General features: G+C 42.8%; 2 protein-coding genes across 2 annotated transcripts in view; one reads left to right on the top strand and one right to left on the bottom strand.

Annotated features, from left to right (window-relative positions):
- Positions 1-457: 457 nt before the first annotated feature.
- HEPACAM2 (HEPACAM family member 2) overlaps positions 458-16,637 on the bottom strand; it is a 52,216-nt gene continuing 36,036 nt past the window's right edge. Inside the window, exons 5-9 of the mRNA XM_060783440.2 lie at positions 9,782-9,907; positions 9,667-9,691; positions 9,533-9,570; positions 7,691-7,764; positions 458-571 (exon numbers count right to left, since the gene is read on the bottom strand). Of these exons, the coding sequence (XP_060639423.2) occupies positions 458-571; positions 7,691-7,764; positions 9,533-9,570; positions 9,667-9,691; positions 9,782-9,907 (377 nt within the window). The remainder of the gene's footprint in view (positions 572-7,690; positions 7,765-9,532; positions 9,571-9,666; positions 9,692-9,781; positions 9,908-16,637) is intronic.
- PEG10 (paternally expressed 10) lies at positions 2,362-7,193 on the top strand. The gene is made up of 2 exons (XM_067469539.1): positions 2,362-3,711; positions 6,903-7,193. The coding sequence occupies exons 1-2, from the start codon at positions 2,362-2,364 to the stop codon at positions 6,972-6,974; spliced, it is 1,422 nt and encodes a 473-aa protein (XP_067325640.1). The 3' UTR covers positions 6,975-7,193.

Below are 16,637 nucleotides of genomic sequence, written 5' to 3'. Positions count from 1 at the left end.
GTCAGTGTTTCTCAGAGTATCTTATGTGGGAGATTAGTATGGTATTAGTATTTGGGCCCATTGAGTACAACTGTTTATTTCTTTCCTAGAAGCTTACCACGGCTTCAGCAAACAGCTCTTGGGCCAGCTCTGGTTCATGAACCATTACTTTCAGTAATACTCTTACAGACTGTCTCATGTAATCTCTTGCATGACACAGGAAACAAGGTTTGCTCAGGAAAAGGCTGTTCCACTTGATCTCTAGTGAGGGAACTTCTACCTCACTTCTATGATTAAGTGTTCTAGCCTAAGGTTCAATTGAAATGAACTATAACCAAGGTCCATTAAATATATCTGGAATAGCAGAACATGAGACTTTGCCAACCCTTCAGATGTCTGAAGAGTAGTATCCTGTCCGTCCTCACTCTTTTCTTCTGCAGGACAGAGCAACATGGCTGATAGTTGTGTTTTGGTCAACTTACTCTTGGTGTTCTTGTTGTTGTTCAGGAATATGCCGAACGACTTCATAAATTGTACCATGAAAATCATGGCCTTGGATAACATCAGAGCCAGAAACAGACTGACTTGACATCTGAAAAGAAAGAGAAATATATCCTATTCTCAGAGCAAGACAAACAACACCTGAAATGGAGCCTAAAACAGAACTAGATTAATGAAGCACAGTACATATCCAATCTGATGTTGGGGACTGGAGACCCACATTCAATCTTTGCTCAGTGATGTTGTTCATGGGGAGATCTTGAACCATTCAGTTTCCCAACGTAATTGATTTCATAGGATGGTGCTGAAAATTAAAATGAGTGGGGGTAGCATGTATATAATTCTTACTAAGGGGAGGGTTTGGTATCACTGTACAAGATACAAATCTAAAAATATCTGTTTATTCCCTTTAGAAATGGCAAGTGCTTTTTCACTGTAGGCAAAGTAGATATCACATGAGAAACCAATATGGCTCTCAGGTATTGCCCTAGATATCCAAGAGCTCACCCACTGCTTCTTGCAGAAAGGTTTTATGATCTCTACATATCATATCGTGACTTGCCAATGTAAAATGAAGTTCATTAGATTTAAGAAGTGGTTAACACGTGAATGAAGAACAAGGAATAGTGAAGAGAAGAAACAGTTTTCTTTCTTCATGCCAAGTTTAGAACCAATTTTTAAGCCAATTACTTTTTATCAATATACATTAAAGCAAGGGCCCCTTGGTGGTGCAGCAGGTTAAACAGCTGAGCTGCTGAACTTGGTGACTGAAAGGTTGATGGTTCAAATCTAGGGAGTGGGGTGAGCTCCTGCTGTTAGGCCCAGCTTTTGCCAACCTAGCAGTTCGAAAACATGCAAATGTGAGATTAATAGGTACCGCCTTGGCGGGAAGGTAATGGTGCTCCATGCAATCATGCTGGCCACCTTGGAGGTGTCTACAGACAATGCCGGTTCTTCGGTTTAGAAGTGGAGATGAGCACCACCCTCCAGAGTCAGACACGACTACACTTAATGTCAGGGGAAACCTTTAGCTTTACCTTACATTAAAGAGCTTCTTATTTATTAATTTGTTTTTCCTAGCTTTCCCTCCAAAGCACTCAGGGAAGCCCGATTTTCTCTTCCCTTCCATTTTACCTTTACAACAATCCTGTCTACTGGATAAGTACAAAGAGTATGACCACCCCACAATCATACAATGTGCTCCATAGTCCTACTCATTATTGTGCTGGATTTCACAAATGGATTGTAAGTTCTAAGATTTGATATTTTATACCATCTATAGTTAGAGATCACAAGATTGGAGGAGTAGGGCTTTTCAATTATCAGGGAGAAAGGGCTTCCTTTTACTCCCAAGCTCAGCTGAAGTCTTCACACTATCCCAGCAGTAATGCATTGTTGCAAGCTACTCCTATTAATAAACATGGAATTTTGGAGCAGTGTGGTTTTGAATGGAGAATTTTACCCATTAGACTTACAAAAGAATATTACCTAATGATAAAAGTGCTAGGCTAATAAATTTATATGTCAGGATCCAGTTTCCGTAGCCCTGATTTCGGCGCCGAAAACTAGACTCCTGACAATCCTAGCTGATAACGACCCTGCAGGTGGTGGCCTTGGAGTACAGCGGTTTGCTTGGTGGCGGGAAGCTTTGGCGGGAGTTTGGTGGTTGGCGGGAATGTATGTTTCAAATGTGTAGGAGGGTATATAAGAGGTGGCCTGCAGCCATCCAGCAATTCCGGCTTTTCTGTGTTGCAGTATCTGATAGTAAAGTTCTTTGATTGACATGAAGCAAGTCTCCTGTCTTCATTGAGCCTAGCCGTCGTGAGCTGACATTAAGCCGGAATTCCTGGCACCATCCTGCAACCGCAGTGAGGTGATATGATGGACGAAGGGAACGAATCCCCTGCAGAGGAGGAAGAAGACACCGTCCTCGGGGCGATGGGAGGAAAACCAACATCGCTTCTGGGTGAGGCTGAAGCAGAACTCGAAAGAGTGACTGCACTCGCTTCATCAACAGCGTTCGCTAACCCTAACGGAGTCACCCAAAGGCGAGTGAGGGAGACCGCAGGGGGAGGCAGCAGCGACATGGACTTTAACTCTCCCCAGAAGCAGGGATACCTAGAAGAGAGAGTAGCTGCCATGGAAACCACGCTATCCGTGATGTCCCGACTAATGGAGCGCCTGGCCCCTCTGCTGGAGGAACAACCACCCCGCACGGAATCCCCGTGGGATGCCAGTACAGGGAGCAGCCAGATCCTGGGAGCGAGACGCAAGACCCAAGCGGCACCGAATGAAGGGGGAGACGGTCCGTCCCGGGGAGTGACGATAACCCCGCAACCCCTTCCCATGGGAACCGGAGCAGGACGCGGAGCAGGGCGAATAGAGGCACCATTCGGGCAGCCCGCACCCCCAGTAGGAATGATGCAAGCAGGCACACAAGGAATGCAGTTCCAGCCTTTACAACAGAGAAGGGAGGATCTGCGTGCTGAATTCGGAGGGAAGCCTGAAGACCTTGACTTCTTCCTGACACTGGTAAGAGGGTATTTGGAAGATAATGCACATACCTTCAGGTCGGAGGCCAGCCGAGTGAGAATTGTAGGAGCAGCATTGAGGGGAGGCGCAGCAAGCTGGTACGTGCAACTGCACGCTCGACACGATCCATGCCTAGGGTCGGTGAGAGCATTCCTGGCTGCACTAGAGGCACGCTTCCGAGACCCCCTTGAACGCATCAAAGCAAGAGACAAGCTGAGAACGATTACACAAGGGCAGAGGAGCGTATCGGAATTCGCTGAGGAATTCCAGATGCTGGCTGAACGGGTCCCAGATTGGTCTGCCCAGACTAAAGTGGAGATCTTCAAGGAAGGTCTGAGGAAAGAGCTGCTGACATGGGCTCTGCATCGCGACGATCCAGGGACGATCCAGGGCTGGATCCAACTAGCCGGACGAGTGGAGACAACGTTGAGCCAAATTGAGCGACACCGAGGAACTACCATAACATCCAGACCGCAGAGGAGAGAGGACAGGAAGCCATCTGGGGAGCCGCCAAAGAAGGAGCCAGCGAGCAGAGAGAAAAGCCGACAAACCGGATGTTATGTCTGCGGCCGTCCTGGCCACCGAGCCTCGGCATGCTGGCAGCGGAAGGGAGGGGATCTCTCACGGCCGATACCAAAACCAGTGGCCGGGAGGAAAGCAGAGGAATGCTCCCTGCCTGAGAGTCTTAAGGGAACTTTGGTGAGTCAAAGCAATGGAATGCTCATTTTCCCCATAAGACTAGAGGGGTTAGATAAATGGGCCGGTTGCAAAGCTTTCATAGACTGCGGATGTTCTAGAAATATCATGACCCCTGAACTAGCTGAAGAGCTAAAATGTAAGACCATAGCTCTGCAAACCCCCATAGCATTTACCCAATTAGATGGGTCGGTGGCTTCCGGAGCCCCAGCTAAATATGAGGTCGGAGGAGTGAAGTGCAAAGTAGGCGACTGGGAAGGCGAAGTGGCATTTGTGGTGGCCCCATTAGCAACCTACCATGTAATCTTGGGAATGCCATGGCTACAAGGAGCAAACCCCCAAGTAAATTGGGAGGAGAGGAGCATAAGCTTCTCACAACCAAAGATGGGTGGCAGATGTGAGGAAAACACACCAGAAGAGTGGGTACAGAACATTCCACCACAATATAGAGACTTTGCTGATGTCTTTGATGAAAAGGAGGCCGACAAACTACCCCCTAAAAGAAGGGTTGAGGTTAAAATTGAGATTGATAAAGGTGCAACGCTTCCAAAAGCAAAAATATACCCAATGTCGGCCAGGGAAATGGAGGAACTGAAACAATACATAGACAAGAATCTAGCACGGGGGTTCATTGAACCTTCGGACTCCCCTCTCGGAGCCCCCGTACTATTTAGACGGAAGAAGGATGGGTCATTGCGCTTGTGTGTAGATTATAGAGGTTTGAATGCGGTGAGCACTACAACTTGTTACCCTTTACCATTAACCAAAGACCTACTATCCAGACTGTCGGAAGGGAGGATATTTACAAAACTGGACTTGGTGGAGGCTTACCACAAAATCAGAATCAAGCCAGAGGACAAGTGGAAGACGGCTTTTTCTTCCGCAATGGGATTATTTCAATTTTCCGTGTGTCCCTACGGGCTAAAAGGCGGGGGAGGGGCATTCATGCAGATGATAAATGAGGTGCTACATCCCTTGTTGTACCGGGGTGTGTTTTGTTATATCGATGACGTAATAATTTTTAGTAAGAATGAATCAGAACATTGTCAGTTGGTGAGAGATGTATTACAAAGGCTAAGGGAGGCAAAATTGTTCGCCAAACTAGCCAAATGCGAATTTAATAAGAGGCAGATTGATTTCTTGGGATACAGAATATCCCACAAAGGTATCGCAATGGACCCTACGAAAGTAGAGGATGTGAGGGTCTGGGAGCCACCTACCACACGAAAACAGTTGCAGTCTTTCCTGGGATTCGCAAATTTCTATAGGTCATTCATAAAAGATTTTGCACAGCTGACATTACCCCTTACAGAACTACTCAAAACAAAAGGGAAGGGGGAAACAGCCAAGACACGATCCCCAGGGGCAAAATTAGTGTGGTCAGACGAATGTCAAAAAGCATTCGACCAACTTAAGCAGCGATTCACTGAGGAGCCACTTTTAACCCACCCAGATATGGCCAAACAATTCATACTCCATTGCGACGCCTCAGATTGGGCATACGGGGCAGCGCTCATGCAAAGAGACTCTGAAGGAGCCTTAAGACCTTGTGGGTTCCTATCCAAAAAGTTTACTGAAACAGAACGAAATTGGCCTATCTGGGAGAAAGAAGCACTGGCCATCATGAAAGCATTAGAGTGTTGGAGACACTTGCTAGAAGGGAGCGGCGCCCCATTTGAAGTTTGGACTGATCACAGAAACCTCCAGTATCTTACATCTCCCCGTAAATTGTCAGCCAAACAAATCAGATGGGCTCAATATTTCTCACGTTTCCAAATTGAATTAAAATTTCATCAAGGAAAAAAGAATGTCCTCGCAGACACGCTGTCACGTATGCCCCGACAAGAGGGAGGAAGAGAGCGAGCCGCTGAGAGCCTCATATCAATCCAAAGGGGGAACATGGCCGTAGTAACTAGAGCCCAAGCCGAGCGCAATCGGGAGATAGTGGGAGTAGAAAGTAGAGGGGGAGAAAGTTGGGAAGAAGAATTGAAACAGGCCTATAGAAAGGACGAATGGTTAAAAGATAATGAGAAAAAGGTGGAATGGAAGGGTGGACTGGTGTTTGTGAATAGAAAACTGTACATTCCGGAATCTTTGAGGGGGGAAATGTTGAAGAGATGTCATGATAATAAAAGTGCAGGCCATTTTGGGGTCACCAAAACAACAAAATTGCTGGCAAGGCAATGTTGGTGGCCAGGGATGAGAAGTAACACTAAATCATATGTCTCACGCTGCGAAACGTGCGCTAAGAGCAAAGCCCCCACACAGAAACCCATAGGCCTTTTGCAAAAAGTAACCGAGCCTACGAGGCCGTGGAGTTCGATTGCGTTTGATTTTGTTGGGGAACTTCCACCAAGTAAGGGGCAACGTTACATTTGGACCGTCCTAGACCTATTCTCAAAAATGTACATTTTGTTGCACTCCCAAAACTTCCTTCCGCAGAAAAACTAGCGGAATTGTTTGTTAAACACATTTACAAGTTACATGGATGTCCGGACCAAGTCATCAGTGACAGGGGAGTCCAATTTACTGCGAGATTTTGGAAAGAGTTCATGAGGTTGCTAGGAGCTGAGAGGACATTGAGCTCGGCTTTCCATCCCATGACGAACGGGGGGGTAGAACGCACTCAACAAACTCTCGGGACATTCCTCAGAACATACGTAAACCAACAGCAAACCAACTGGGTAGATATCCTCCCCTTCGCAGAGCTAGCATACAATTCAGCCCCACATTCCACAACCCAGGAGTCACCTTTCAAAATAATTTATGGCCAAGAAGTAGCCCCCCTTCCTAGACTCCCAGAATGGCCGGAGGGAGAACAAGAAAGAGGGGAGGATTGGGCCCAGCAAATGAGAGATAACTGGGGAAAGGTGGTGAAAGCATTGCGAGAAGCACAAAAACAACATAAGCTGTTCGCAGATCGCAAAAGGAGGGAGGGAGACAAGCTAGAAGAAGGAGAATTGGTATGGCTGTCCACAAAAAACATCAAACTTAACACACCATCGAAGAAACTCACGCCACGATATATAGGCCCATTCAGAATCATTAACCAAATAAACGAGGTCACATATAGACTGAAGCTACCGAAGGATTTGGGAAAAATACACCCGGTATTTCATTGCGGACTATTAAAAAAATACCTGGGGCCCCTCGACCCGGAAAACGATTAGATATATGTTCCGTTTCCCTTTCAGGAGGAAGAAGTGGAGGAGGAAGTCATGTCAGGATCCAGTTTCCGTAGCCCTGATTTCGGCGCCGAAAACTAGACTCCTGACAATCCTAGCTGATAACGACCCTGCAGGTGGTGGCCTTGGAGTACAGCGGTTTGCTTGGTGGCGGGAAGCTTTGGCGGGAGTTTGGTGGTTGGCGGGAATGTATGTTTCAAATGTGTAGGAGGGTATATAAGAGGTGGCCTGCAGCCATCCAGCAATTCCGGCTTTTCTGTGTTGCAGTATCTGATAGTAAAGTTCTTTGATTGACATGAAGCAAGTCTCCTGTCTTCATTGAGCCTAGCCGTCGTGAGCTGACAGATCAAGGTAAGTCCCTGCATTTTTCAACTCTCCTTGGCTTTGCAGACTTCTGGGGAGTTGCCTGTACTTCAACATTTTTCATTCATTAAAGCATGGGCAAAACACCACAATGGTATCATATTAATCCCTTCATCATGCTGGTTTTATATTGGAATGTTGCAATGTAACTTTGATGTTGTAACAGCTTGAAGCTCTCTATATTTAGAAAGTGGTTATGTCACCAGGAATGAAGAAGTGCCACCAAAAGAGAATAGGAAACTGCCATATTTAGTTTTAGAAAAACTAAGCATCTTCCTTCTTTGTATTTTTTGTTTGTTTGCTGGAAACCTTTAAGCTTTACAGCCAACTCTGTTTAATAACATTGTACAGAATAGCTGTAAAAAGTTGCAAAGAGAGCCGTGACTCATTAAGTATCTCAAGAGAGACTGTATTTTAATTATATAAGCACTTACTCTTGAAATCCCTCCGGGGTCTGGAAATGCAACAAATTCATATATTCCAAAATCATCTAGTGCGTTTTCATGCCCTGAAATGCAGATGGTTAACAAAGGAGGGAGGAAATGATTATTTATGGCATTCATTTTCTCCTTAACTTTACCTCCACTTGAATTCCCAGGAGATTCTCAACTATGTAGAGTGTTGGCAAAAGGAGGCGAGAAAGGGTGAAAAAGCACAGAATTTAAATAGTATATGGAGACTACAGCAGAAATATGGAAATTAGGCAAGCCTACTCAAAAATGTCAATAAATGAGGGAGCTGTGTAGAGAAGCAAATGACTATTCCTACCAGTAAACAGTGTTCAAAAGCCGGTGTGCTTCAGAATGGATGAATATGGGAATTTTTTGCTATTTCCTTCCTAACCCTAATCCTAATCCTAACCCTAACCCTTGAGCACAAATTCTGGGCACCAATTGAGTGAGATATTGGGTGTATCTACATTGTAAAATTAGAAAGCCATCCGTCTTCTTTGCCAAAGGATGGTGGTATCTCACCAAACTACTACTCCCAGCATTTCATAGCATTGAACCATGGCAGTTAAATTGGTGTCAAACAGCATTACTTTTACAGTGTAGAGGTACCCATGACCAATCTATGACTGAATCTCCCTTCATTTCTGTTTCCTTTTTCTTTGTCTTAAAAGAAGACACAGGGCCTCCCCAATTAGTTGGGAATGGAGAATCACTTCCTCAGCAGACTAAGGGCTCTTCCACACAGTCATATAACCCAGGGCTGATCTAGAAAGCCCCTTTATTGCGGAAACTTCCACAATAAAAAGGGGACTGTCCAGACAACGTTCTGGGCAACCCTGAATTAATTTGCCATAAACCAGAAAAACCCTGGTTTGTGGCGAATTAATTTGATATTGGGTTTATTCTGCGCCTTCTTGGAACCCACTATTTCTGATGTCTGGGCTGCATAATACTACAGTCCAGACAGTATACCAACCCCCTCCCCAGAAGCCCCCTTAAACAGTCAAAAAGGAAAAGAACTGCCAGAGTTCTCCTGGCGTGTACAAATGATGTGACAGGAGAAAGGGGGGGGGGGTAGGAGGAAAATAGCTTCTGCCCTCCTCACTCCCCTTTCTCCTTACACATCATTTGTACCAGCCAGGAGAACTCCGGCAGCCGTCCTATGGAGGCCGGGTAAGTTATTTTCCTTTTTTACTGTGTTTAGGGGGGCTTCTCATGACCTTGGAGGTGTCTGTGGACAACGCCGGCTCTTCGGCCTAGAAATGGAGATGAGCACCACACCCCAGAGTCAGACATGACTGGACTTCATGTCAGGAAAGGGGGGCTTCTGGGGAGGGGGTTAAGCAGATAATGTGGGATTTTATTTAGCTGTGTGGAAGGGGCCTCAGATGGCTAGGAACACTGATATTAGTACAATAGTGAGTGTGTTCTATAAAGAAGCCATCTTAAATGGGGCAGAGATGGGATTCAACACCATGATTCACTCCTTTAATGCTTAGAGTAAAACCCAGTGTCATCCCACTTACATTGCAGCAGCTATCTCTCATTTCCAGTAAGGAGATACAGCATCTACTAGGATGCAATTTAGATGAGGAAAAAAAAACCCTAGTAAGAAAGACTTAACTAGACCAGTCCAGAATTTCAGCAGCACCTCATTTGAAGCCTCTGCCCCATGGCTTTTAAGGAAGAAAATAAAAGGACTGAAATAGCTGATGATGACCATCTACTTCAACCATCTACTATCCCCGATTTCTCTCTCTCCCTTCAGTCTTTTAAAGAGGAATTCCAAGAGAGTTGCAAATTAAATAATGTATACCACAATACCTGAAATTGTTTGTGCTCTTCTGTAATCAGCTTCAGGCCTAAAACATTTTAAAAATACAAATTTTAAGTTGAAACATCTTAAATGCTTTTTGAAAGGATTTATGTGGGATTGATGAACAAAGAGTAAATTTTACCTGATCTGCAGTGTCTGCTGTATAGCTGGAAAAGAGAGACGAAGGGGGAAATATCAACTTTATGCTACAACATAGGGAAACTTTGAATGTAATATAGCACATTCATTTAACATACCTTTGTGAGGTTGAAATCTTTTCCATATTGTTAGAAAACACATTGCTAGTATCAAAGATAAGGAAATTCCAGTTATTATTGCTAAAGGTGATAAGTATTTTCCTTTTTGGGCCAACTGCTCCAGTCCTGCATCAGAGAAGAATAAAAACTGATAACTGATCTACAGAGTAATACTTATGGATGAATTAAAAGCAGGTCCACAATATTAGTACAGTATATCGCATGTGGTTGTTTTGAAAGCAGAGCATGACCATTATTTAAATACATTATTGTCTGCCTCTCCTCAGAGCAAAATACATCTGAAGTACAATTTAAGTGATCCCCAAACATCTAAATTTGTTACTATTTCTTTTGGCTTTCTTTACACTGTCAAAAATAATGTTACTCTTTCACTTGACCTAGACACAGAGTAGATCTAGGCATTCTGCATCAAATATGAACTCTAAATCCATCATTGGCAGACATCCATAATTTTGGACTACGAATCCATTGCTTATATGGCCAATGGTTGTAGATTTCAGGTCTTCCCATACAAGATCGTCTTGGGGCTCATGTTTAACAGAGGCTTTAATATCTATAATGTTTTGGTGATAAGATACCAGATGGCTTCAGAAATATGCTTAGGCAGCTTTCCAATTATGAGTCTGCAACTCCCAGCAGCCATACCTAGTATAGCCAAATGTGAAGAATGCTGGGAGCTACAGTATGACAACATCTGGAGAGTTGCATGAGCCTCAGTTTGTTATACAAGTCAGATAACTGAAATTTTCAATAGAAGTTCCAAGATGGGTTTTAGCAAAACATGGACAGTGCTAAACTAAGTTCCAAATTAGTGCAAAATTAGTAGCTTTCACTAGTTTGCAATACACTTTTCCAAATCTGCAGCATTAAACATTTATGTCCTGTAGCTTCCCCTCTTTCTTCTCCCTTCTCTCTTGTTCTCATCAGGTGAAGGATTGCTAGATATTTGTTCAAGAAACAACTTGAAAGCACACAACTATAACAAACTGACTGTGAACACCATAACTAGGTAATGACGACTATAAAGGAACAGTGAAATATATCTTTTAAAAGTAACAGAACCCTTAACCTTAGAAGCAGTTTAATCTTCTGAGTAGGTTAATAGTATTGATCTGTAGTGCCAGTCAGTAGTATTGCAATTAAATAGGAGTTTAGCTTAAATAAAATGTAATGTATTTGAAAGATGAAACATAAATCACAATTTCCTTATTTGTCAGTGTTCATTTACAGGACTGATGTTGAATTAGCTTTCCTTGCAGCTTGAACCAGGAATGAAAATGCCCCGTTTCCCATTCACCTAGGTTAGGCACAACACCTCATTTTCCTGGGTGATTAGAATATTTGGCAGAAACTATAACAGCTTGCTTTCAATTTGAAAAACCACAATATTTACTCATATTGTTATCTATGCTTGTTTGACTTTTCTTTTCATATCATTTACTGCAATTGATTTTGCTAAATTTAGCCACTAGATGGTAATAAAGCTTAATTTTTACCCATTGGTTTAGTTTGGAGAACCAAGACTCTGAACTAGCTACCTGGATCTGCAGGAAAAGAGGGAACAGGTACATTAGTCCAAAAGGTCTGGGCAACCAGTGGTGAATATATAAAGAGGTGATAACACAGGCAATCTAGATATCGAAGGGTAAAGAGTAAATAAAGATGCTTTCTTTCATGTTAGGAGCTACTTGAGAAACTGCAAGCCGTTTCTTGTGTGAGAGAACTGGCCACCTGCAAGAATGTTGTCCAGGGGACACCTGGATGCTTTTGATGTTTCACAATCCTTGTGGGAGGCTTCTCTCACATCCCTGCATGAGGAGCTGTTGCTGTCAGAGGGAGCTTATCCCTGCTCTCCCTGGATTTGAACCACGGCCTGTTGGTCTTCAGTATGCCGGCACAAGGGTTTAACTCACTGCACCACTGGGGGCTCCACTTTGAACAAAGATGCTGACCCGATACTAAAAGAAATCAAGAGCTACAGTCTTTGAGAATAAAGCCATCATTCTGGAAATCTCCAGTGGTCAGACAGAAGAGTCCACCAAATCAACCAAAAAACAAAATCAGCTATTAAAGATGGGTAGCAGGTACAGAGGTGAAAGGAGTCTCACTACACAGACTGCAAAAATGAAGGATAAAAGTTGAAATAAGTGTGTGTGTTTATTTGTTCAGTTGCTTTTGATTCTTTGTATCTCATGGACAAGTCTACACCAGAGATTCCTGTTGATCGTAGCCACCCCCAGCTCCTTCAAGGTCAATTCAGTCACTTCAAGGATAACATCCATCTATCTTGCCCTTGGTTGAGCCTTCTTCCTTTTTCATACTGAAACCGGTATGAGTTATATAATTGAACACTCATTCCACCCTTCTGCTCTCATGGGGACTTGAATGAAAGATGGAGAGTTCTTCAAAGAAGATGGTAGCTGGAATGAGTGGGATCATGGCCAGTGAGCCATGATCCCACTCCAGATGGAAAGGTCTGGAGAGAAATAAATCATGAACAGTAGTAGTTTAGGAGCAACATTTGCACAAAGAGTAACACAAAGGAAGTTGCGAAGAAGTTAGGCAAATTGAAAGGCATCAAATTAGGAGAAATGGAAGAAAAGAACAATAAGAATGGAAGAAAAAGAACAATAAGAAAGAAAGAAGACTTTTTTTTTTAAAAAGGGTCACCAATGAAAGGATAATACCGTATTTCGTTGATTCTAAGATGGCATTGATTGTAAGACACACATTAATTTCAGTGCCACCAACAGAAAATGAACCATATATGTGTATGTGTGCATGTGTAGGCAGCTTTTTTATGTTGGTAGTACTGAAGTATATCGTACTCGTAATTAAGATGAGCCTAATACACAAGAGGTCTTCAAAAAGTTTCTGCATTTTTACATTTTTGTTGACAACCGTGAGGGCGGGAGTAGTAGTAATTGGTCATGTCTGAGAGTATCATGTCACTAATCTGTCAGGCAAGCCGGTGGAACTTGCTGTTTAGTATAAGAGTTGGCATGCTGTGGTGAAGATGGCTGTGAAATTTATAAATTGCACCAAACAGGAATAGTGTTCTATCATATGCTTTTTGTGGGCAGAAGGTGTGCTGGTAGTACAAATTCATTTCCACACATGCATTCACTATGGGAATAAAGTTCTCTTTTGTAGAGTTGTCTATGAGTAGTTTGAAATGCTCGAAAAAGGCCATACTAGTGTGACAAATCCAGAGCACCCTGCATATCCAGCTACAACCACAAAGAATGAAGAATGAACCCTGGAACTGATTCACGTTAGTGCATTAGAGGCTACACACGCACTACTAAAAACATTTTTTGCCGATGGCATTAAAAATTGGGTACGATCAGGCATGTAGCCGGTGGGGGGGGGGGGCTTGGGGGGCTTCAGCCCCCCCCCCCCTGAAAGTATCATGGTGGTCCGCGAGAAGGCCTTACTGGTACATTATTTAAACTGTTATGTTTATTCATATCATGATCTGATCACCATGCTCAATATATGCCATAATTTTGGTTCATGGTGAGAGCAGAATGATGTTGAGAGTCCAGCACCATCTTTAAAAGCCATATACACTTGATCCTTGCCCTAACCAGTATTCCTTTGGACTTGGAGAGAACTGCCATGATAAATGATTCTTTATTGTTGGGATCATTTATTTATTTAATATTTTACCTTACTTATATACCGCTGTTCTCAGCCCGAAGGCGACTCACAGCGGTTCACAACAAATACGAACAGCAAAAATTCAGTGCTACAGTATAGAAACAGTTAACAACCTAACACATTACACAATTAATAAACAGTTACTACAATGCCCATTCACTGTCGTCTCGTCATCAAAAACATGTTCCAGATTCGTCATCCATTGTTCCATTCCAGTGTTCATTAACCAATCAGTGCACTAATTATTGGAACGCCTGCTCAAACAGCCAGGTCTTCACTTTTTTGCGGAATACCATTAGAGATGGTGCTAGTCTAATGTCCGTAGGAAGGGCGTTCATGTTTCAGGTTTGGGATCATGTTTCAGGTTTGCCTAAGTTATATGTGCACAAGCATAGTTTGGGCTATAATAGGGAGAAAGAGAAATATCCCTTTAAAACTATGACATATGCTCTGCCTCTGAGGTCACTTTGATGCTTACTCAACAATGCTCTGAGTTCCACCTGAGTCCCATCAGTTGCTGCTCTCATTCTAACAGCCCTTGACAGTTGGGAAGCAGTAGAGAGGTGGTGTTTTGGAAATCTTTACTAGTTTCTTTAGTCTGGATTTGGTCTTAAACCAGACAGCTACTCAGGTTCAGGGCTGATCTCTCTCTATGTGATGCATGGTCTTCTCGCGAGGCTAATGTGATTAGTTGTTCAAAGAGATGGGTATTCCTAATTTGAATGGAGAAGGTAGATAGGCAGCCCCTTTGCTCCCTGTCTCTGTATTCCTTAATGCAGGCAAAGGTGTTTCTCACAGAGAAGACAACCTGTAAGTATATTTTACTTTTTACTTATTGGATTCTCGGGGTAGCCCCACTCTCCCTTGTTGGTCTCACTCCCTCTGCATTCTCTCTCAGTCCTTGTGGTCTTCTGATTTCTATCTTGGGGAAGGAATTCAAGAACTCCATCCTCAGGTAACAGTAGATAAAAAGTCAATAGTACTCTTAAATCAAGATGTAGAGGTCCACATTAGTTACAGTACATTGGTACATAGAAATGAAAAAAGCCTTTCTTCTGTAGTACAGGATGTCAAGCCCAAAATCTGAACATACAAACTACTATATCTATGTATTTGGACATCACCTTTGCAATGAAAGAGACAAACAGAAACGTAATGGGAGTGGGGCGGGATGGATCTGTCAATCCATTCTTCAATCTTGGCCAATCCTGATGAAATCCTTTGCCTCTGCCTCCTTTGCATCTGCAGCAAAGCTGTTCCTTGGGCTTTTCAGAAGAGCAAGTGGGCATACTTTCAAAATGCACAGCCAAGAGCTGCTTGATTTCAGAGGGGAACTGGACCCCTCCTATCTGAGGCCTCATCTACATTGCCATATAAAATCTAGATTGTCTGCTTTCAATTGGATTATATGAGTCTATATTACCATATAATCCAATTCAAAGCAGATAACTGGAATTTATATGGTAGTGCAGATGGCTGTGGCTGATGTCTCTTTGCTCTGCTTTTTTTCTAATCTGGCTAGGGGGAGGAGGCACATTGGAGGTTACAGAGATTAAGTAATTCACAAACAAGAAAGCACTGAAGATTGCAAATAGCAATACATTTAGCTATGTATACTATTAGAGCGAGGCCCCTTCTACACTGCCATATAACCCAGATTATCAAAGCAGATAATCCGCATCTGCTTTGAATGGGATTATATGATTCTATACTGCCATATAATCCAGTTCAAAGAAGATAATCTGGATTTTATTTGGCCATGTAGAAGGGGCCTGAGATTCCCATTACAGTATACCCTATATATGTATAACCAAAGGATTGCTTAGTTGTTGAAAGTTTTGCTGTATTCTTTTTTATTGTCTTTCCCCAAGCAGGCAGTGCTATCTGCAAGGTAGGAAATCGCCTGTAATAATGTTTGTATGGTAGACGTTTTGCATGAACAGTAATTAAATGCATTTGAGGAAATAGTACTAGATCAGATCTACCCCACCCAGTTAACTGAGCCAGGTTAGATATGCCTCCAAGCTATTAGAAAAAAACCATGAAATTTGGGGGAAAAAATTCTGTGTTTTAGACACAGAGTTACTTAGTTATTGAATTTTGTTTTCTGCATTCTCTTTGATTTTGTTCCCTTATACAGGCAAAATCATCTACGAGGTGAGAAACCATAAATAATCATGTTTGTACAGTAGACTTTTGCCATAAATGGTAATTAACTGTTTTGAGGGAAGAGCGCTTGGTCAAATCAACTCCACCCAGTTAGCTCAGAGAGATTAGAATTGCCGTCAGGCTAATAGAGAAGGGAGGGAATTTGATATTAAAAGGTTCCTCTGCAAAATCATCTCTGACTTTTCATGGTTTGTCTGTGTAGTAGGTTATTCTTATCCACTTGACTGTTTTCTTTCCCCATATAGGCATTTACCAGGTAAGTGATCAAAACTAACCACATTTTATTGCAGATGTTCGGCATAAAAGGTAAGTGACTGCATTTTAGGTAATTTAGGTCAAAATCCAATGGGAGCGCCAACTGAAAGAAAACCTATTCAGACAATGTGGACTTAACAATTTAGCAAGTTAATTTGATTCCATGGGTCTGTTTTATTGGGACCCTCAATTAGTTTCAGGCCTCAGACAGTAGTCCAAGCAATGTATAACACATAAACCCCACATATGTACACACATATTGCATTATTCCCTCCTCAACACAAACCCACATGCACACATTTGTACATTGCCCCAGACATTACAAACATCAATTGCCCCTCAGTTCCCTCGTTACACAAATGTCACCAACTCACTTCCATCCAGGCATCCATTCTCAAACTCGGAGCAACACACAAAATAACACCCACCAACAATTCACATACAGACATTTCTGTCATTCATTCTCATACTCTTCAGACACATTGTACTATTATAGATAACAACACAATTTACACATTTCCCCTATTCATTGACATACCTTTCCAATACATATTATACACTCCATTATTTACTCAAACATCATTCATCAAAACCACACAAACACATTTCCACCACCCACTCCTATATTCAACCTCTTATACCACACAGAGCCATCCCACACAATCACACAATGCACATCACCACCATGCTCTCACATAGGACAGAGACACATTACATACACAGCCACACCACACATTCAAATCACCTC

This window comes from Anolis sagrei, chromosome 6, assembly GCF_037176765.1.
Source record: "Anolis sagrei isolate rAnoSag1 chromosome 6, rAnoSag1.mat, whole genome shotgun sequence".
NCBI classification, from domain to species: domain Eukaryota; kingdom Metazoa; phylum Chordata; class Lepidosauria; order Squamata; family Dactyloidae; genus Anolis; species Anolis sagrei.
Note: the sequence above shows the minus strand (reverse complement) of the source record. Positions and strands in the feature narration are given on the sequence as shown.